The following is a 22,442-nucleotide window of genomic DNA, read 5'->3' on the forward strand; positions in this document are numbered from 1 at the left end:
CTGTTAATGTCTTTTCACCTGACCTACCATTTTGAAGGAGAATGGAAACTGAAGTTGGGGGAGGATTAACCTTGGTGTGGCAACGATTTCCTTGCCATTCTTTTCCACATCTGGGAATAACATAAAAGAAATTTATGAGAAAGGAAGACCTGGGAATGCTTTCAAGCAGAGAATGTAGGGAACATGCTGACTGACAGAAAGCACTGGAAAGTACAGTTCAGGTAATCCAAATGCTCTTGGGCATTTATAGCTGTGTCCAGAATGCATAACCTGCAGGATCAACATTTATGGACTGAAAAGGCAAATTATACACACAAAAAACAATCCAGAAAGCATCAGAAGCAGCCCCCACGTTTAGCTGCTCTGTCATCACTGTCCATCACCAAACAGCATTGTTCTATACCAATACTTGACCAGTGTGACTCATTCCCCTGTTATTCCTGTTTTCTTTGGCTCCAGTGAGAATAAGAAATATTTCTGAGTAGAGAGTCCAGTCCCCCCAGTGGAGAAGAAGGCATGGGAGCAGGGAATGGAGAGACAGAATCTGTTTCTTTTTCTTTATTGCTATCCAATCATTTGTTGTTTTATTCTTTTCAAAATACAATCCGTAACCAAATTTCCACTGAAAAACCGACTAACCAAAATAGACCAGCCACTATAACCCTTTCAAATGACTGTAAAGTTGCTGATCCCTTCACTTTAAGTGGCTAGAGGTTCAACTGTGGAATCCATAGAGCACACTCTCAGTCTCACCATATATGAAGGCAATTGAGAGACAGAGAGAATCAGCTTAGTGCAGCGATTTCACTGACCTATGAATACATAGATCCAGAAGCATGTCTATAATCCCGATATCTAGGATGGTCTAGCATCCTGGTAATTATGATGGCCTCTTGCCTTTTACAGATGCTAAACTCCTTCTCTCCATTACCAATTTGTTTTAATATTTTAATTTAGAGCCAATAAACCACACACAGACTCTTACGCTGAGTTTTAAAATATGGATAGGCAAATCTACATATTGTGTGAATTACACATGTACAAACAATATTAAAAGAACATTATTAAGGTTGGAAAGTCAAGCATTCAAAGGTAGGAAATCCCAGAATTAAGGTTGCTTGTACAACCTGAAATTGGCCCCTTGTGCCTGTGCATTATGATCCAGTCTTTAATTATATGATCACTTCTCTTTATGTTTCTCTATAAAGGGGCTGGGGGGAAGAAAGAGGGATTTCAGAGATCATGTAGTTTAAGGCCAGAAGGGATCATTAAGTCATTTAGTCTGACCTCCTCCTTATCACAGGCCATTACATTTCACCCAGTTATCCCTGTATTGAGCCCAACTTGTGTTTGACTGAAGCATATCTTCCAGAAAGATATCCAGTCTTGAGCTGAAAAAATCAAGATCTGGAGAGTTCATTACTTTGTAGTTTGTTTCAAGTATCAATCACTGTCCCTGTTAAGAATTGTGCCTTATTTCTAATTTGAATTTGTCTGGTTTCAGCATCCAGTCACTGGTTCTTCTTACACTGTTTTACTAGATTAAAGAGCCTTTTCGGCATTCAGTGTTTTCTCCCCATAAAAGTACTTATACACTGCAATCAAGTCATCTCTCAGTCTTCTTTTTGATAAGCTAAACAGTTTGAGCTCTTTGCATCTTTTAAGGTACTGTATTTTCTCCAGCCTTCCATCTTTTTTTTTGTTCTTTTGTGCACCCCTCATATTTTTCAATATTCTTTAAAAAATGAGGACAGCAATACTGGATACAGTAGGGCAGTATTGGTTTCACCAATGCTGTATACAGAGGGAAATTTGTCTGCCTCGCCTCCTGTTTACACATCCAAGGATCACATTAGCCCTTTCTGTCACAGCATGTTGAGATGCTTATCCACTATAACCCCTAAATCCTCTTCAGAGTCACTGCTTTCTAGTATACAGTATCCTGTTCTGTAGGAATGGCCTTGCCTTCCTTGTTCCTAGGGGTATATCTTTGCAGTTGGCTATATATATTAAGTGGATTAAGAAATGGCTAACTGACAGATCTCCAAAAGTAGTTGCTATGGTGACTCATCATTGAATGGGGGTGTTTCTCACAGGATTCCACATAGTATAGTACAGTACTAGGATGAAGCTATTGAACATTTTCATCAGTAATCTGGAAATGAATATAAAATCACTGCTGATAATGGAAAGACATTTTGTGAAGCAAGAGAAGAGTAGAAAGGGAGTTCACCTACTAGTCATGCCTTCTAGCCTTGGCTTCACCATTTAATTTATTTTTTTCCCTTTTATCCGTTGGTAGGGGAAATTTAGTGTAGTATCAGCCACTGGAATAGAATGTAAATCCATCAGACAAGCCCTGTTTGTAATCTGGAGATTCACCCAAATCCTTCTGAGGTTTAGCCCTTTATTAATTACAAATGGGCATCTTCCCAAACAAGCTGAGATACCTGCAGATTTCACCAAACCTAGAAATAAAATGGGGTGGGCTTTTTTTTTCCGATCAAAACCCAACCCAGCATATGTGGATGCTGAATGTAGCTTCTACTGAAGCCAAACTCTTTTCTGGATAGAGAGGAGGAAGGTGTACAAAATGTCTTTACAGACGTTTGCCTACATTCATGTAGGGCCAGATTCTGATCCTCTTACTCATGTCGAATAGCACCTTATACCACATATGCACTCACTGACTTCAGTAAGACCATTTGTGGAGAATGTACTCTCCAATTTGAATGGAGGGATCTGGTCCTTAATGATTAAAGAAAGATGTTAAACATAGCCAGTCCATGAATTAAAAACAATTGCAAATAGTATTTCTGTACAAGCCATACAATGAAATCTCAATTATCCCAAAGGAGTGGGGGACATTGGGAATGCTGAGATAATTGAGAGAAATTTCAAAATCAATAAATCAAATGAGCATGACCTTATTCAGGATAACAAGGAGCTCTGGATAACTGAGATTCAGAAAAATGACACTACTATTTGTCAGCAATACACAGATGACATCCTGCATTGCATCACTTTCATAGCAGATCCAAAGAAATCTCTCAATATCCAATGTCTGCCCGAGATCTGGTTGAGGTGGCACTGGTTGGGAGAGGGAAGTATTTGACTAACTTGTCAGCTCTATAACATTGCCTCAGATTGTTAAGGCAAACTTCAACCTTAGTGTACAACTGGGAGGGAGGAATAGCTCAGTGGTTTGAGCATCAGCCTGCTAAACCCAGGGTTGAGTGTTCAATCCTTGAGGAGACTACTTAAGGATTTGGGGCAAAAATTGGTCCTGCTAGTGAAGGCAGGGGGCTGGACTCAATGACCTTTCAAGGTCCCTTCCAGTTCTAGGAGATAGGTAATAATTGGAGATATACCAATTTCTCACTGTTTCTGAATATCCAAATAGCCATTGCCACAAAAATTACCCTTTTCCCTGGATGGTGGCAAGAAGACCACACCTCTTCCTGACAGATACAGATTTAGGCACAATAATCTAGGCATTCATGGCTCTTGGTTTGGTTACTGTGATTCTCAATTCCTAGGTATGAAATTGCTGAAACTGTAAAAGTTAAAATTGATCAAGAATCTGACAGCCTGACCACTCAACAACACAGGCTGTAGAGAGCATGACTCCAAGGTGTTTCACTGGTTCCCCAGGGAATTTTAGGTCAAACACAAGGACTTGGTACCATTCTCCCAGAAATCCCCAATTTTCAGCTTCACACTACATGATTAGCACAACAGCACTGTTCAGTGGAACACAGAATTGTTGACCCTAAGAGTGAAACTCATGCATGCAGAAGACCGAACTTTCTCTGAAACTAATTCATAAAGCTGGAGCTCACTCTTGAAAGAGACCAAGATGATCCTAAGACCATCAGCAGAACCAAAGACAAAACCCTATTTCTTTGACCAGGCCTTCACACAGGAACTCTGTACTAAAAAAACCCACAGGAAAATGAACTAAAGAGAACCAACCAAACCCATACAACTGAAAGGAGAGAGAGATTTATGTGTACACCTCTATGGACTTGATTCTCCATTGCCTTGTGCCTTGCATAATCACTTACATCTTTGCAAAATGGGTGTAAAATGTCATCATTCTGATCGGGTGGTGATTTACACTCACTTGCTTCTCACAGGTATATATGACTAGCAAAGGTGGAAGGCAGCAGAAAAATCAAGCTCATAGTCTCTCTTGGACCTGTTTTGTAAGTAAAAAAAATAAATAAAAATCTCCACAAAAGATGTGCAAGGCAATCTCCTGATTCAATAGCAAATTAGACTGTAAACTCTAAATTAGATTAAGCTCTATCAGGGCAGGGAATATGTTTCCATGTGTGTTTGTAGGGCAAATGACAAAATAAGGCCCAATCTGGACTGAGGCCTTTGGGCATTATTGGAATAATGCAAAAAATAAATAACAGTAATCATAATATCAGGCAGATACATAAGGAAATGAAGGCAGATTTCTTAGCCCTCATTATATAGATAGATATAATCTTGGTGTCTTACTGTCTTGAAGTGAATTTTAATTGCTCTAACAGCTCCAGGTAGGTCTGTGCAGCTTGTGGTGTAAACCCAAGAGTCCGGTCACTTGAAGTCAAGTTAATGAAGAAGAACACTCCTAATTACCTTTCCCACTGCTGTGATTACACTGTACTCACAGCACATTACTTTCAGTTGAAAGGCAGATGAGTTGCTTTCATCAAAGTCACTATTAGTTTCCTCTTAAGATTTGGGCATTTGGAGATACACAAATTATGATGTGAAGGAGAGACCCTCCAGGACAGAGGTCAAATATGCTCTCTGGGCAATATGTTAAGTCTCCACCAGCAGGGGTGGCAGGAGTTTTGAAGGCATTCCTTAAAAAAGCCTCTCTTACCCTGGAGCTATTCATTTTATTTTGAAGTCAGGTGATTGTAGAAATCACTGAATAAATCCCTTGAGCCATAAAGCTCTGAAGTTCCACATTAAGAGCGTACAATTAATTTGCTTGGACTAATTTCTTGCTGACTAATTAGCAGTTGCACATTTCAAAGAAGTGCTAGGTTTCTAAAAGCCATCCAGCGCCTACCTGAACTAGGGAGATAACCATTCCTATCCATCCAGGCAAGGGGCATCCTCATAGTGAAAACAGGAAGAGGAAGAGAGAGAAACACAGATAAACCATCATTTAGAATCCTTCCATCCCAGTACACAATCCTAATCTATCCTGTCTGATAAAATGTCTTCCACTATTAGCAAGTTCAGATGGGAGAGTCACCCTGGAGTGAGACGGTTTTAACTCTTCCAATTTTGCCCCTAGGATTTCCAACTCATTACTCCCTAATACCTATACTGGTAATGCTGTGGAATGAACTATAGCACTGCCTATGTTTCTGCCTGGGCCTGTGGTCGTGGCTCATTTAACTCAGGAAATAAGGAACAGGGAAGATTTTTTCCTTTTACGTGTTTGTACAGGGCAGGTCTAATTTACCAGGAACATGTCTGGATGACACACTGCTGCATCTCAGGCTACAGAACTTTACATTACATTAAGGACTGTACATGTAAATCTCAAAACAATTAGAACTAATGCAAATGCTTATTTCCAATGCCTTCACTTTGATTTAAATATCTCCAGCTTGGGTCTGATTCTCTACTTGTGCAGTGATTTGCACTTGTGCAAAGTGGATGTAAAATGCTACCTCTCGGATGTAATAGCATTATACACCACCCTTGCACAGGAGTAAATGACATCACCAGTGCAAGGCAGTGGAGAATCAGGCCCATGACCTTCAAATGTAGAGGTGATATGAGCTCCTCATTAGCTGAGCAGGAAAAACACTCAGTGAGCTGTATTTTAAGCGAAGGGCTTGATGTATTTGAATAACTGAATGCTGAAAGCTGCTGTTTTCCCTACAGCAATAGTTACTAATGTTCCATAATGAGGAAGCTGCATGGATGTCAAACAGTGTTCTGCAGTTCTGTTTTAGAGTCCAGCAATCCTTTGTCAATCCATTTTATTGGCAATACCTCATTCAAGGGCTCTCCTGTTTAGTGTGGGAGCTGATAAATGGTAAAACTACTTTTAATCACAAATAAATGCTTCAGCTAAAAGTATTAAACTTACTCTCCTCACGTGAAAGTTAACCTCTCAAGTGCCAGATAAAATTTTCAATAAAGTAATTTAAAAGGCAGATTAAATTACTAATCGCTGCTGGGAACTCTTTGTGATAATGGAAATACAGACAGAATAATTCCATGTGTTTGTTTATTTTAATCTATACAAATATATATCGAGGAATGCCTAGCTAAAGCCCTAGGTACCCTGACACAAGTTATGGGAACCCAATATAATAATTGGTAGCTAACCTAATAACATCAAACAAAACTCAGTACCCTGCAGAACTCCCGCAAACCTTCCCACGCCCCCTGCAGACTCAGATCTCTATCAAGCCCCTCCCTTAAAGAATAGCCAGAGAAAATAGATGAGATTGTGGACAGAATAAGCATATGAAAACTGTAAAAGTACCACCAGCACACCATGGGAAATCAAATTTCAACTTCTGCCTAATACAAGAGTTCATGAAGCAACTCAATCTGCTTCTGAAATACAGTCCTCAGTTAACTAATGGCAAGTCCAGAGTTAACCATCCCTGCCCTTAAATCAGCATCAAACCACACCCTCTCCCCTCTTCTTCACTCCCGACCCCCCTAACTTTCAGTTAGCTGCTGAGCCAAACTAACTCCTCCCCATGAGCCCTCTTGGTGTCTCCTAATTTCACTTTCATTAGTCACAGAGAAATCATGATGAGCCATGTCATGTATAAATTCAAAATGGCTCTAGAGCAAGCTAATTTAGTCAAACAATTGTTTACTTTGAGTGTGATCAGAATTAGGGAAAGGGAACAAGACATGGATGAGTATCAATATTGCAACATTTTCTTATTTTTTAAACTAAGATTTAAATTTTAAATTTTTTATTGACATTTTTGGACCGACAATGATTTTGTACTTTGGTTGTTGTATACGCTTGAGATACGCCTGTCTCCTAAACTGTCACACTGCACTAATCTCGTGACTGCTTCATGATCACAAATTCACTATTGCTGCATTTGTAACATGGGTATATGGTGATTATAATGTAGTGCCAACAGCGTGCAGGAGGGGTGCTATATCCATTCATGCCATTCAACATACTCCCAGCCTGGGCACAGGCTAATGGTGGGGCCAAGGTATAAATGAAAGAAACAGTTTTGTTCTCTGTGAAACACAGAGACTTTAGTTATGTCCAGGGGCTGTGTAGGGATATAAGAGGGTTCCTTGCACTCCCACCCCTGTTTCCCCCCGGGCATCCATAGGACAATTGGGCACAGTCTGGACCAATATTAAATATAAATTCCTGTTGTTCTGCAAAGTGGGGAAAATATAGGGTGAAACGCAAAAGTCCTTCCAATGCATTGCTGACATATGCTTTCTCTCTGCAGAGTCGCAGTGAGTGGCGTTTAAACGGTCTTACTATTAAATATTACACTACCACCTTCACTATAAGCCTGTGAGCATGCTGAGGACAGCAACTCTTCATTGCTTCATGGCAGCCAATGTTTAGAGGAGTATGGGACAAAGGCAGCCCACTCCCTCAGTACCATAATTTCCCATGTCCACTCCCATTGATATAATTGATTTAATCAAGAAAGAAACAAACACAAGTTCTCTGATACCTCCCTGTTGCTGTTCCAAAATGCTGGTACCCATTATTCATTAGCTAATGTCATATGATTTGCAACAGCAGATGACATGAGTACTGTGAATATACCCATGCTGTCTGCTGATCAGAACAACAGCTACAGGCCAGGTTGCCCTCTGCCTCCTCCTGTGGTAAAACCCATGGGAGGAGAAGACTCTTTGTGTTGGGGGTGGGAGCACTAACATTGCATAGAAAGAGCTGCAGACCCAGCCTTCAAATCCCACCGATACCAAAGGAGGCCAGACCCATCTATGCAGACCCCTTATGTCTCTGCACCCACTCAGGAATTCTGGTGCTCTCCAACTCCCTAACAGCATGAATTTTAGTCCCAGTGGAGCCAAGCTGTCTCCCTTTGCTGCATCTGAGCCGCCATCATCATCTCCCCTTAAAGGGGGTTTCCTACTGCAATGGAGTCCTCAATGAAAAGGTAATGTAGCCCCATCTGTATTGAAATTTCTGAGCAGAAACTTCATTGTTAAAGTTTATGGTTGACAAATGCAAAGTAATCAGTATAGCAAGGAATGATATGATGTATTCAAACACTCTGCTGGATTCTAATTAAATTGTAACCACTCAGCCCAAAGATCTGGGAATTGTTGTAGCTCGCTCAATGAAAACATTGGCGCTCTCTGCAGTAGTCATCAAAAAAAGCAAACAAAACAGTAAAGAGGCATAAGGAACAGGATGGAAAACTGGGTTCAGAGATGGAAGTGCTTAGAGTTGTGTAGGAGAGATTGAAAAGGCTGGGTTGCTTAAGGATGTGAGCAGAAGTATACATGATAAAGCTATGTAAAATAACAAATGGTACCTGGAAGGTAAAGTGGGTCCATCTATTGATCCTCTCGTAATATAAGAGCATTCAATGAAACTGAATGGAAACTAAGGTTATATTGATAAAATAGAAACACTGCTATACAAAGCGTAATTAAGTAAGATGCCATTGAGACCAATTGTTTAGTGGGATGTATCAGAGAGGACTTTTTAAAAATGAGGAATAAAACCCTCATCGGTCATTGCCTAAGCCAATCGTTACCTGATGGCAGTTTAGAAGAAACTTTTCTTTGGGTAGGTTATTCCATTACTGTCCACTATGAAACTTTCCTTTGAAGTATATGCTTCTGTCAGCTACTGTCAGGATACAGACCACGTGGACCAATGGTCCATTTACAGGGTGGTAATTCAGTGCTCCTATAACTTGTAGCTTCCATTTAACAAGCATGTAGATATTGCAAATAGGTTTATATCTGCCTGCAATAATTGTATCTAATTAGATTTTCTTTTATTTTGTGGAATGAGGAGGCCTTGAACAAATTTAAAGAATGAATGTCAGCTGTTAAACATCTACATGAAACAAGCTCTGGACTGAAAGCATGTGAGTGAGCTTTGTAACACATGCACAATTGGATGTAACTTCTCATCAAGTCTGGAGAAACCACTTACTGCTGAGGAGAAGGCAAAGGGTTGTCTTGTTTTAAACAGAGCTGGTTGGAAAAATAGAGATGAAACTTTTTGTCGGAATTTGCCAGTTCGTCAAAATTGAAACATTTTGCAGATGGTCCCATTTTGATTATGTTCTGACAGAACGCAGGCAGCTCACCCACCCAGCTCCTTACCCACCCAACCTGGTGGGCTGGCAGTCCAGGATTCAAGATTCCCAGATCCTTACCAGCTCACCTGGCAGGCTGATGGGAAGCTGGGAACCTGGAAGCCCTGTTTGTCCCGGCTCCTGAGGTTACAGCTCCTCGGCAGCCCAGGCTACTAGTTTCCATGGCTCCAGGGCAGCCTCCAAGGAAAACTGCCTGGAGCTGAGGCAGTTGTGGGCAGCTGATGTGGATGTAGGAGAAAGTTACATTTCCTTAGCTCTTCAAAAAAACAGCTGCTAGTTTAAGTAATCCTTAAATCCAAGTTAAAATATGTTGCACACATATATTATGGCAGAATTTGTCCCGGTGAGGACTACAGAAATGAAATGGAACCATTCCCATAGCGGATGATCAGATTTGAAATCTATCATTTCAAACATGTACAATCGTTTTAATGCTATATTTTCTCACCTTCTTAAATAGTGGTTCTTTTGTGTCTAGTTGTAGAAATTTTTCACTGTCATATAAAAAAACACTGCTGGCTAAAAGCCAATAATGAGACTCTACAGAAAATAACTCCTGGTACTGAAGAAAAGAAAGATTTATGCTAGGTTCAGTAAACAGGAAAATGACTGCCTCACCAGCTAAACCATTAAACAAAATAAAACTTACAAAATCTATTTTCCAGAAGAAATATTTGTTTTATTTTTTTATGTAAAGTGATTGTTTTTGATGCAATATTTCTAGGCGAAAAGAATATTTCGACACTATCACATTTAGAGGTCAAACCACTAAATAAGCCTTGTCCTTTTATCTAAACTGGTGTTGACATTAAAATGCAACACCACTGAAAAGAAACTGAGAGGCTGAAAGCCATGTAGTGGGTTAAACACATTGGCCATTCGCCACAAGAGATCAGAGTTCAAAGGGTGGCTTAAGTCACAAGGGAATATCAATATCCAATGGTTCGTCCTAGCCCACAGTTTTTGCTCTTTACAAAAGTACCACGCCACAATGCAGGACAATAAGTTACCCCTTGCTTAAGAGAAACTCTAGAGTGTAATAGCGGGAATGTTGCAGATAAGAACATCCTCACAGTGAATTAAGCGGTGGGGCCCTTTGTCCAGCTGGATGGAGGTGGTGAATTGTTCCTTTTAACTCCAGGGATGGAGCTTGTCCAGTAGACTGGTAGGAAGGGGTGTGGTGCCTCTTTAAGGTGCTCCTCCCTGAAAGAATTACCTGTTACAGCTAAAGAGGCAGAAAGCTGCACAGCCAGACCAGATTGGCATGCAGGAGATGCTGCCTCCTTCCCTGCCCGCTGATGAGAAGGGAAAAGGGGCATATTTATTCCCAGGGCAGTTCAGGGAAAGCCCTCTTTAATCCAGACCAGGCTAGCATCACCCCCCTTCCCCCCCCCCACACACAGTCATGGAAGTAGTTAAAATACCAGGTTTCTTCATTATATGCAATGGTCATTACACTAGTCACTCCTTTTCTTGAGGGGCTGGCAGGGCCGGCTCCAGGCACTAGCCCAGCAAGCAGGTTGGGGTGGCCAACGGAGAGGGGTAGCATGTCCGGCTCTTTGGCGGCAATTCGGTGGTGGGTCCCTCACTCCCTGTCAGAGGGAAGGACCAGCTGCCGAATTGCCACCAAAGACTGAAGCGGCGGCAGTAGAGCTGATTGCAATCACCGCTTTTTAAAATTTTTTTGCTGCTTGGGGCGGCAAAAACCCTGGAGCCGGCCCTGGGGGCTGGGAAGGAATTTTCCCTCACTGCCAAAAAAGGCTGAGGCAGGGTGTGTGTGTGGGGAGGTTCACTTGCCGCACAGCAAATTAGAGACCTGGTGGGGTAGGAAAGTTGGGGTTCGGATATCATGTTGCAACTCATTATGGAAACTTGTGGCAGACGTCGACTCTGGTTAACTCCATATGAATGGATACAGCAATTTGATACAATTGATTGGTAAAGCATTTAAAGAAGGCATCCTTTAAAAGAACAGAAAATGGCAGTTCAGGGCTCCTGTGACTAGTATGGGAGGTAGTCAACCACCCTTTCTTTACAGCCCACATTAACTCTCTAAAAGTAGGAGTGGCAGGGTCTCAGCAGTGGGCTGGGTAGAACCAGGATGGAAAAGGGGAGGGCTGACAGCAGCCCCACATATATAGAAATGTATATGGAATTACCTGCACTATACTATTTTACCTGTCAGATACTCCCAGATATTTAAGAATAAAGCTACAGCCTAATTAAAACTACATCCAATGTTTCCTGTCCTTCTGGCACCGTAGATAGGGGTAGAGTTAAAAGATTGTACTAGTATAAAATAGGTCGCCGTGCTACAATAGTGTAAAAAGTGTTTGACTCCCTTTTCGCAGTTTGCACTCCCCCCATCACTTTTGCAAGGCTTTCCCTCTCTGTGTGTTCCACCTTCTCTCTCTCCTCATTTCTTGGTTATAATGTTTGTAAGGGTATTGAGTGTGGAATCTGACAAATGAATTTCTGTATTGATCAAATTATGGCTAGGAGCCTGCCCTGTGTCTGACCATTGTATGTTCATAGTCCATCATAATAAAAACATCCTTCTCTTTGACAAGTGCCACCAACTTCACATACAGTTAAAATAAGGAAGAAAATGTGTAGAGGAAATAATGGGTTGCAAAGCTGCACCTGACTGCAGAAAGTACAAATACTGTGGCTTTAAGACAAACCTGGTGGCTCCAGAGAAGAAAGCTTCTGCTTAATGATAATTTTGTTGCTAGAACAGATGGGGATTAAAGAGCAATAAAAAAAAATCTAATAAAATACCTGAATATATTTACACTGGCTATATTTTACTATGATCACCTTCCTTTCCCTGTTTTGCTCTTATTTTTTTTATGTCTGTTTATTCATATTCCCCTTTATGCCTCCATGGTCTCTTGTTGCATTCCTTCTTGATTTAAAACAAAACAATCTATTGCCATGTTAATTTCATTATGATTTACTCTCTGTGTTTTTTCTTATCTGTAATTCTAGTGTTACTTGTCTCTTGATTATATTTTCATGTCTGTTTTAGCATTTCCACATTGGGATGCTATAAGCTTTTTTGGACTTTAGTCTCTTTTTTTCCTCTTATTTTAAGCTGTTTTGGTTCTGCAGCTGAATTGAAAGCATTTTATTTTACAAGCTGGAGTTTTTTAAATGAATAAACTGGGTTCCTCAATAAACACTGGTCTATTACTGTGCAATAATCAGAGAGAGTTTGTGGCACTGCATTATTTAGACACTATTGCATTATCAGTTCTATAGTGATAGGAAATGGACATTTATCCCTGTCAAAGCCGGTCTGCATATCTGCTTTCAATTCCTGTTTACCTTCTGAATATCTTTCAAATGAATGAATCTGCAAAGCCCTGATAAAAATTAAACAGTCAGTCATTTAAAAGGCTTGAGCAATGACTATGTTTCATTGTATGTGTTATGCCACACATCTTTGTTAAAAAAAATCTGTGATAAAATTCTTTTCCCTTTTTTTTTTAAATCTTGGTCTGGTCTTCTTATCAGTTGAAATGGCCTGCTTTAACCTGAGTCTGCCAGCATAGGACATGACTACTGCCAGGTAGATTGCAGTACAGATTGGAAATTCTAAATATTTTTTGTCATTCCCAGACAATCATAAATGCATCTGTTCCAACTGGATACAACAATAATGTCTAACACAGCCTCTTCTTAACATTTTACAAGTCAGGTGCACAACTGTAGCACCAGAGGGAATCAATAGTTATGAAATGTATTCTTTCAAAACTTTTCTTTTTCATGTTTCAGTTGTACACTTCCAGGAACGAAAAGCAGCAGCCCTGCATTGTCAAACTTCCCCATTATATGGAAACAATGGTTTACATTCCATTTGAAGCATTCATTTCACAGCAAAGGCTGTACAATAAATTGTTGGCATCACAGGCACCAACTCTGTGAGTGCTCTGGGGCTCAAGCACCCACCGAAAAAAAAATAGGGGGTGCTCAGCACCTGCAGGGCCAGATTAATCTTTTGTGGGCCTTGCCCCCTGCTCTGCCTGTGCTCCATCCTGAGGCCCTGCTCCGCTTCTTCCCCCCGAAGCCCCACCTGCCACTCTGCCCTGAGGCCCCACCCCTACTTGGCCTCTTCCCCCTAAGGCCCCACTTATGCTCCACCCCAAGACTTCACCCCTTCCCAGCCTCTTCTTCCTAAGGCCTCGCCTGCCTCTTGCACAGAGGGGAGGGAGTGGAGAGAAGCACCCACAGGCACAAACAAAAGTCAGCACTTGTGGTTGGCGTACTCCACATGTAAAACAATAATATCATGATGACGTTCCCACATTGATTGTAGTTGTCCTCTTTTGATATCCACAAATTAATTCCATAGCAGTTAGGGGAATTCTCACTCCGACTTCCAGAAATATAGTTTAAATTATAAGATATTTAGTGGACTCTAGGACACTTTGGACACTATATAAATAATTACACAAAAAATCCCTGACATTACAAGAATGTCATTAAGGTTGCAAATTCAAACCCTCAATTATTAGGAAATAGCAGAATTAAGGATGCCTGTGCAACTATAATTCAGGCTTCTTTTGCACAGGCATTAAGGGAATGCCTTTAATTACAGAATCCCATGCTATTGTTTCCTCCAACACTGGGAATGTTACCTCTGGCATTTCCTAATGTCTGAGTACTTGACATTGCAATTGTAATGTCACAACATTAAAATAGTTTTTGGTAGGCACCTTCTTATTTTTTTAAAAAGGAAAAACTAGATTTTATTCTGAACATTGTGACAACTCCTCCATCATGACCAGGGTTTAAACCCTGCAACTTCAGCATTGGGAATGACCACATTAGCTGGCAGTACAAAAAGAATGAAATATTAGCCTCCATCCACATTCCTGAAACTTACTGAGCAATTCACATGGCCTGGAAGCTGATTGTCTGCCAGAGTCAATGATGGGTTCATGGCATTCTGCTATAACTATGTCCTCCTTAGTGCCCAATACTCCCGGAGTATAAAGTGGCACCCTATCAAATAGCTGCAACACTCCTCCACTCTATAAGCTAGATCCTCAGCTGCAGCCTAGGAACACTCGGTGCAGGTGAGGAAGCAGGAGTCCAAACGTGTCCATTGCTCTCCCCCAATCCTGGCATTACTCTGCAATAGGCCAGTCCCTGGTGCAAATTGGAGCTGCCTTCAGGTGACTCTGAGCTGCAACACCTGGCAAGAGCCCAAGGGCTAGAAATGGCATCCAAGGATCTCCAGGGCACATGGAACCCCTGCTCTTGTTCCCTTCCTCTGGCCATGGCCCTCAGCCACCAGCATGGAGCCACAACAGGGGTTTTAGATCACCCGAGAATTCCTGGAGGTTTGATCCACAGTGCTTAGGGCCTTTGTGCACCAACTGAGTGAGGCCCAGGATCAGAACCTATTTCTTTTTAAGTTGTGTAAATCTCACCAGTCAGGTCTTTTCATTCACCTGTTTTTCCCAGATACAAAGACACTGCTGTTTTTCATCTATCTGAAACATAAAACATAAGTCATCACTGCAGAGCTGTCTTGGATGGTTGCCACTACTACACGAACACAAAGAGAACTATAAAGCAGGAACTTTGCCTCACCCTTCTCTCCCACAACCAACAGTCATAACCAAACAAATGATACAGCAATTCACAATGCTTCTCACAGCGCTAGGGTGCTGAGACAAAAATACTGAAACTAATACTTTGCATTCTTGATAAGGAAAGAAAATCGTAATGATCCTATTAGCATCTAAAGTTGAGAAGCATCCTGGAAAGCAGTGACAAAATTATTTGAATGAATCAGTTCAGTGGCATATATAGGAGACTGCACTGATGGGAATGTATGACAGCTTCTCTTCTGACACAAAAACTGCATCCTGAAAAGATATTTCCTATTTTATTTCCTAGACAGACTTTTTCCTACCAGTTCTAGTGAATATGGAACTCAGGTTTTTCCTGTTCTCTAAGGCATAACTGAGGTCTTGTATTATAACATTGTCATTTTTTTCTGTCCAAAAATGCTACTGCTGTCCTCCGAGATGCACTGGTTTCTACAGATTTTACAGCCCACCATTTCAAGGTAGACTTTTTATCTATCAGCTCTCCAACTTCTGCAACTTTGTTACTTATATTGTGGCAGTACCCAACAGCCACAATCAGGATCAGGGCCCTATGGATGTAGGGTCCATACACCTAGAAGAAAGAATGGTTCCTTCCCCCACAGAATTCAGAGTATAAAAAGACACATATTGGATAGAAAGGAGGGAGAAACATATAAACAAAATGGTAATGATGATGATAGGCACATGCCATGTTAGTTCCTGTGTTGCCAACTCTTGCGATTCTATCATTCATGACATTTGGTTTGTTTTTAAAGCCCTAACTCTGAGTCATGTGAATATGCGAGAATCTCAGCTTTCATTTAAAAAATGGCAAGTTTCTAGCACATATGGCTGCAGAAAAAAGCTTAACATGACCCCACTACATCCTAAAGATTCAAAAGCCAGAATTTAAATAAAAAGAATGCAAAAAGGCAATGTCATGATTTTTCAGGGCTTGATTTATGATGTTTGCACATTTGCAGTTGGTAATACCATAGATCCTTTTTAAGATATAGATATGAACAATCTCTAGGTACTAATTATAGCTAGTTCCTCCTCTTTTACATTTTTTAACTTATCCCTAACTTATTTTCAAGTTTTGAAAGGCCCTATTTACCTGCAAGTAAACATTTGCCAGTGAATCAACACCACTAAAAATAATAAGATTAAAAATATTAAAATTCCCCTGTTATGCCAAATTCTCCTCTGACCCATAACCCCATCTCAGGCTCATTGAGAGAGTAACACCTAGTCTCACTTTAAGGGTTTTTTGGGTCTCTCTGTCAGCAGCTATTTCATTTTGTTAGCTGAAATGATACTCCAGATTCCAGAGGGAGGGACTCAGAGCTGTGAAGGTGCAAGGTCTCTGGCCTTCTGGAGGTCTGGCTTCACATCTCAGGAGATGGTTGAGGCTCCTACCCCATGGGTCTTTCCTCAGGGGTCCCTGGGGCTTAAATTCAGGCTCTGAGAAGTGGGCCAGAAATGGGAAAGCCCTCTCTGACTACTTCCTTCCTACTCCCACTGCTGCTCTGGCTGCAGCCAAAAGAATTCTCTTATCTCTTGGGGGTCAGGGGGTCTGACTCCGCTCCCTCATGTGACTGTCCTTGAGAGGCTGGGCTATTGAGGCCTAGGGGGCTTGAGTAGGAAGGGAAAGGGGTTAAGCCTAGCCTATAGCTTTAAAAAGAGAAGTGCATTTTCAATAGCAAGCAGTTTTTCATTAAAGTACTTCTTGAGTTGTGCAATGATCTCTGTGCACTGTTAACATGTCACCACATGATGATGTTTATTTATCTGCAGCTTCTCAGGTGCTTTTGTTTTTTAAATCTTATTCTAATGAGGATAAACTTTAGTACTATTAAGTACCGTACTTTAAAAGTTTCAACTATTCTCCTAAAGAGACTAAAGCAACTTTATATTGTACTAATATCTTGGATTGGCAGCGGTGGTTAACCGCAGGACAGAAAGTCGTGTGCCAGGGTAGACTATGGAATGGTTCAACCATAGCTATTTATTGTAAATCTCACAGAGCTGCCCTGTGCCAGAGCAGTACATTCTCACATGCTCCAGAGGAAATGCTAATCCATAGGCCTGTCTGTAACGACAAATCAAAAAACAGCTGCTTGTGTACTCTATGGCATTGGCAGCTGGTCCCAAATAAGTAGCGGGACTGGAGGTGAATATCTGCAACCTGCCCCTCTATCCTGCAAGCTGATCATATTTTCAAAGTGAAAAAGTGGAGGTCAAGGGGATCACAGAGAACTATGTTGGCAATAGATGAAGGAGCTTGGCAATAGATGAGGGAATTAAAAGGAATGCTTGCTTCCCTCTCACACCTTTCAGGTTAAAGAACTGGGACACTTTGCAGTAAAAAGCAGGGTGGGAGAAAACAGTTTCTTTCTCAGTCACCCCTTTACTGTTCTCTCTTGATCTTACATTCTCGCCCTTCAATCTCTGTCTTACCTTTAACACACCACTTTTCCTACAGCCTTTAATTGACTCTCCCACCTCCCTCCCAGCTAAGAACCTCCTAAACCTTCTTAGCTTCCTCAGACCCTTCACCAGGTCAGAAACACACCACATACCAACCTGTCCTCAGGAGGAGAATCAACCTCTTCCTACCCAGCCTCTACTGCTCAGAACCAGCTGAGCTGAGCGGAGCCAGAATGAGGTAGGGGCATAAGCTGCACTTTATTCAGCCTGACTGGATGAGAGAATTAAATAGCCGAATTACAGGACAGTGAATAACTTTCGGGAGCAAAGAGGGGTATGGAAAAGAATTGTGACTCAGGTCTGACTCATACACAGGCTGAGCCTAAAGTTTCATTCAAGTCCTAACATTATATATTCATCTACTTGTTATCTTGAGAAATGCAGTTGGAAACCTACTTTAATCATATATTGGTTAAAATAATGGCTTTGCACATTTCCCCAACTGCATGTCCCATTTTTAATAAGTAAAAACAACCATCATTATTATGAACTAGTGAAGATTTGGAGGGCCAGACAGCATACACATCCCAAGGTTTAATACCATAATATTCCATGATCATATACAATTCTTGCAGTTCAAGTAATAGCGCACACGCATGAACTCATGATCTTGTGCTCTAAAAACACAGGCCTCTACCATTGAAGTTTAGGACAAACTCCATTTGCTTGCTATGGCATTACGGCTTAACGTTACTTTGTAGGCCAGCCATTACATGAGGTTATAATCACAAATAATAGTTTCAACCAGAAGACGGTAGTGCTACAGGATTATCCACATATAGCAACTAGTACATTACAGTCTTTTCTGAGCTTCCTTGCCTGAGAACTTGGAATGGAAATCCAACAAAATCAAGGTCTCTCATGAGATTTCAGTACTTTCTCATTTTGGACAGGTGACAAATACCACAAGAATAGGTTTTTGTGGTATTTTTACATAAGATCCTACTAACAACTGGAAATGAAAAAAAGAAAGCAAAAAATTACAAACAAAACCAAAAAAGTTAAATCAATTGTTTCAAAATCTAATTCATCTAGGTCTAAATTTGGGGTGATTGAGCTGATTAATATTTTGTTTGAACCACTTCACCAGTCCCTTATAGGAAGGCACTTGGCAAACACTGGATTAGAACAAAGACATTTCATGCTGGAGCTGATCCATTTATTAGTAAGAGCAAACTGTACTGCTGAGCAACTGATATTACACCTTTATGTTCAATTTCATCAGAGTGGAAATAAGTCAGTTATATTAAAAGATATGAAAGTTTTTGGAGGACTACAATTCAAACAGAGAGCATTTCAGAGGAATTATTAGACTCAGAATGAGATTAGGTTTGAAACAGTCAGTATTACTGAAATGACAGCTACAAATCAACCGGTGACCCCATAAATATTAGGTCAGAATTTATGGCAGACTGCAAGATGGAGAAGGAAAAAATACAAGGTCAAATCCTGCATTTAAGAAACCTAACTATACAAATAATATGATGCAATGGTTTCATTATTCAATGGACTGTCTTCCTTAGGGCTTGTCTTCACTACTGGGGTAAGTTGACCTAAATTATGCTACTCCGGCTATGTGAATAATGTAGCTGAAGTCGACATATCTTAGGTCAATTTATCCGAGTGTCTTCACTGTACTCCGTCAACAGGAGATGCCCTCCCATCGACTTCCCTTACTCTTTTCAGGGCTCTGGAGTACCGGAGTCGACCAGAGAGCGTTTTGTAGTTGATTTAGCGGGTCTTCACTAGACACCTGCTGCATCGATTGCATCGAGGTCTTCTAGTCCTGTCTTCTGTACTCAAGGCAGGACTAAGAATTATTTAGACAATTCCTGACGGATGTTTGTCTATCCTGCTCATAAAGAGCTCCAATGATGGAGATTCCACAACCTCCCTAAGCAATTTATTCCAGTGCTTAACCACTCTGACAGTTAGGAAGTTTTTCCTAATGTCCAACCTAAACTGCCCTTGCTGAAGTTTAAGCCCATGGCTTCTTGTCCTATCCTGAGATGTTAAGGGGAACAATTTTCTCCCTCCTCCTTGCAACAACCTTCTGTGTACTTGAAAAATGTTATCATGTCCCCTCTCAGTCTTCTCTTCTCCAGACTAAAGAAACTAAATTTTTTCAATCTTCCCTCATAGAGCTTGTTTTCTAGAGCTTTAATCATTTTTGTTGCTGTTCTCTGGACTTTTTCCAATTTGTCCACATCTATCCTGAAATGTGACACCCTGAACTGGACACAATACTTCAGATGAGGCCTAATCAATGAGGAGTAGAGCAGAAGAATTTCTTGTGTCGTGCTTACAACACTCCTTTTAATACATCCCAGAATGATGTTTGCTTTTTTTTGCAACAGTGTTACACTGTTGACTCATATTTAGCTTGTGATCCACTATGACCCCCAGATCCCTATTTCTTCCTTCCTGATAGGGTGGGAGGTGAAAGAGGATAAGCAGTTTTCATATTTGGCATTTTTCTGATCGAGCTACTACACAAATGTACCTATCTCTGGATACAATTATGTTAGCTGAGCATTTGACTCCTATCAAGCCCACGATAAAGCATTAATTATTCTCCCCCCCTAGAAACAAACGTTGGGAACTCTCTTTCCATGAGGTTTCAATAAAAACAGCCTTCCTGTTGCTCTGGTCACCCACATGGCAAAAAGGAAGTTAAACTGTTTGCTGACATGTCTCTTATGGTTTGGACCTGAGCCTTCTTTCAAGATCCTGTTGCCAAAAGCTTGACTTGCAGAGACAATATTGTGGGGGTTGTGACTTCACTGGGAACTGAGACCCAGGAATGGGCAAAATATGCTGTGGAGGCTGCACACTAGCCATATCTGTGGTGATTAGGAAAGCATTACTGGTTCCACACTTTTAAAGCTGCAGCAGATGTACTTATTTTGTGGTGACTGTAACTCCAACCTCTAAACCCTGGCTTAGCTAATCACAAGGAAGGTAAGTAAATGGACTATTTTCTCATGACATTTCATAAACATAGGGTTTCAAAATGAATGAAGATGGAAGGGCTATTTTGAGTCCAATAACACCCCCCCAGCCGAACCCCTTGTGATATGCATGTAATTGTGGTTTGCCTGAACTGGAGGAAAGTTCAGGATAATAATTTTGAAAGACTGGCATTGCTTAGATAGTATCAATTCCTGTCTCACCCTTGAGCCACCTGAGAAGCTTCATGGAACCAGGTACACAGCCACTTGGACATCTAGTTTTACTGTGTATTGGTAAACTCATTAATGGTCGATGACATTAGTAAGTTCCGTACACTGACCTAGATCCAGATGTGTAAGTCCATTAACATCAATGAGAATTACACACAAGGAATTTTGTCTATGTGTGACCCCAAGACAGCAGAAGAGAACACATTTTCCACAGTATAAATTGCCGAGAACTCAGAGATATATTGATTACACTTTTGGTCTAAAGAACTGTTGATTCCTACTGCATACAATATGTGACTAACTGTAACCACAAAAATAAAAATTCAAAACGTAGCTAAGCAAAGATTCACTGTAGTGACAGACATTTAGAAAAAACATCATTGCAGTTTTGCTGCTATCCCCAATGAAAATTATTTCTGCTCACAATTTTTTGTTTAAACAAGGTCTGATCCTTCACTATAGAAGTCAATCGGAGTTTTGCCATTGGCTTCAATGGCAGCAGGATCAGAACTTAAAAGAGAGCATTACAAAGCTAGCATTACAACTATATATAATTATCAACAATTATTGAGACTGAATTTCATTCTCCATATAGCCTATAATTAAATGACCCCAACACTCATCTTCCAAGAAATGTCAATGATGTACAAAATACATTGCAAATGGTCTATTACATTTACCTAGTTTTCAACACTTGGCAATTTTAAAAACACAAGAAAAATCAAAATGTTTGAGAATGACTCATTTTATGCTTGTATTTTTCCTTAAATTACATCTCTTTCTTCAGAACTAGGTTCCATGAGTTAGAAGCCTATGCCAGCATACAAAAAATACACAACAATTGGTGTACTTAATTTGCATGTGTGATTACTGTATTTGTTGTTATTATTTAGCACCTAAAGGCCCCCACTAAAATTGAGTTCCCTTTGTGATAGGTTCTGTAATCTGTACACACACATAGAAAGAAACAGTTCCTGCTGTGAAGAGTTTACAGTCTAATAAGACAAAAAAAAAAAAGATAGACTGGGAGAAAGGAAGTACTGTATTATTATTATCACCATATTACAAATGAGGAACTGACAGACAATGTGTTTAGTAAATCCACTGCACCAAAAGCAGTGGGTCTTGGACAGGGCCTTTAGGTGCTACTGTAATATAAATAACAGCAACAACAAAAATACTAAGTCAAAGAATTTGGGAGGAGGAGGGGAGGTTTTCTTCTCCTTTTGATACATGAAGGACTTAGGCTGGGGCAGGTCAAAATATTTTGTTGAAAACTGGTGTTTTGATGAAACAACCATTTTCTAGAAAGTGCCCACTTCCTTGAAAATTTGTGATTTTCCATCAGAAAACTACAAATGTTTTGGTATTTTGAAAAAACTGAAATTTTTCACTGAAAATTTCAGCAGAATCAATTCCACCCCTCCTCATTTTTGTTGAATTGTGTCTGGAAATCCACCCCCCCCATTAGCTAGCACTAATTCCACTTCATAACTCCGATTGAAGTCAAAGCACATTACAGTTCATAGTATTAAAGTTAAAATCTTTTTTTTCCATTTACGTAAGAGCATAATCCAGTGAGCCCAGTAGACTAGTGTAGGTTGTTCTCCGACCCAATTCTAAGAGAAAAGACTAATGCAGACTTGGCCAAGGTCTGCCTTTGGATGCCCCTCATAGATGGAATTATCTGTATGGGAGCACCACTGAGAGCATTACATGGCCCTTTTCGTCCTACCCTTCACTTTCAGTGGTCTCTAGAGAATCACAGATCGCCTTCCTGTGCCAATCTAAAAAAAGAATAAGGCAGGTCTGCTTTCTTCAGCATATTG

General features: G+C 40.6%; 1 protein-coding gene across 1 annotated transcript in view; it reads right to left on the minus strand.

The window, feature by feature from the left end:
• The window catches only part of MALRD1 (MAM and LDL receptor class A domain containing 1), a 476,497-nt gene that overhangs the window by 9,159 nt on the left and 444,896 nt on the right, over nt 1–22,442 (minus strand). The window contains exon 38 of the mRNA XM_039526296.1: nt 28–110. Within this exon, the coding sequence (XP_039382230.1) occupies nt 28–110 (83 nt within the window). The remainder of the gene's footprint in view (nt 1–27; nt 111–22,442) is intronic.

This window comes from Mauremys reevesii, linkage group 2 (assembly GCF_016161935.1).
Source record: "Mauremys reevesii isolate NIE-2019 linkage group 2, ASM1616193v1, whole genome shotgun sequence".
Lineage (NCBI taxonomy): Eukaryota > Metazoa > Chordata > Testudines > Geoemydidae > Mauremys > Mauremys reevesii.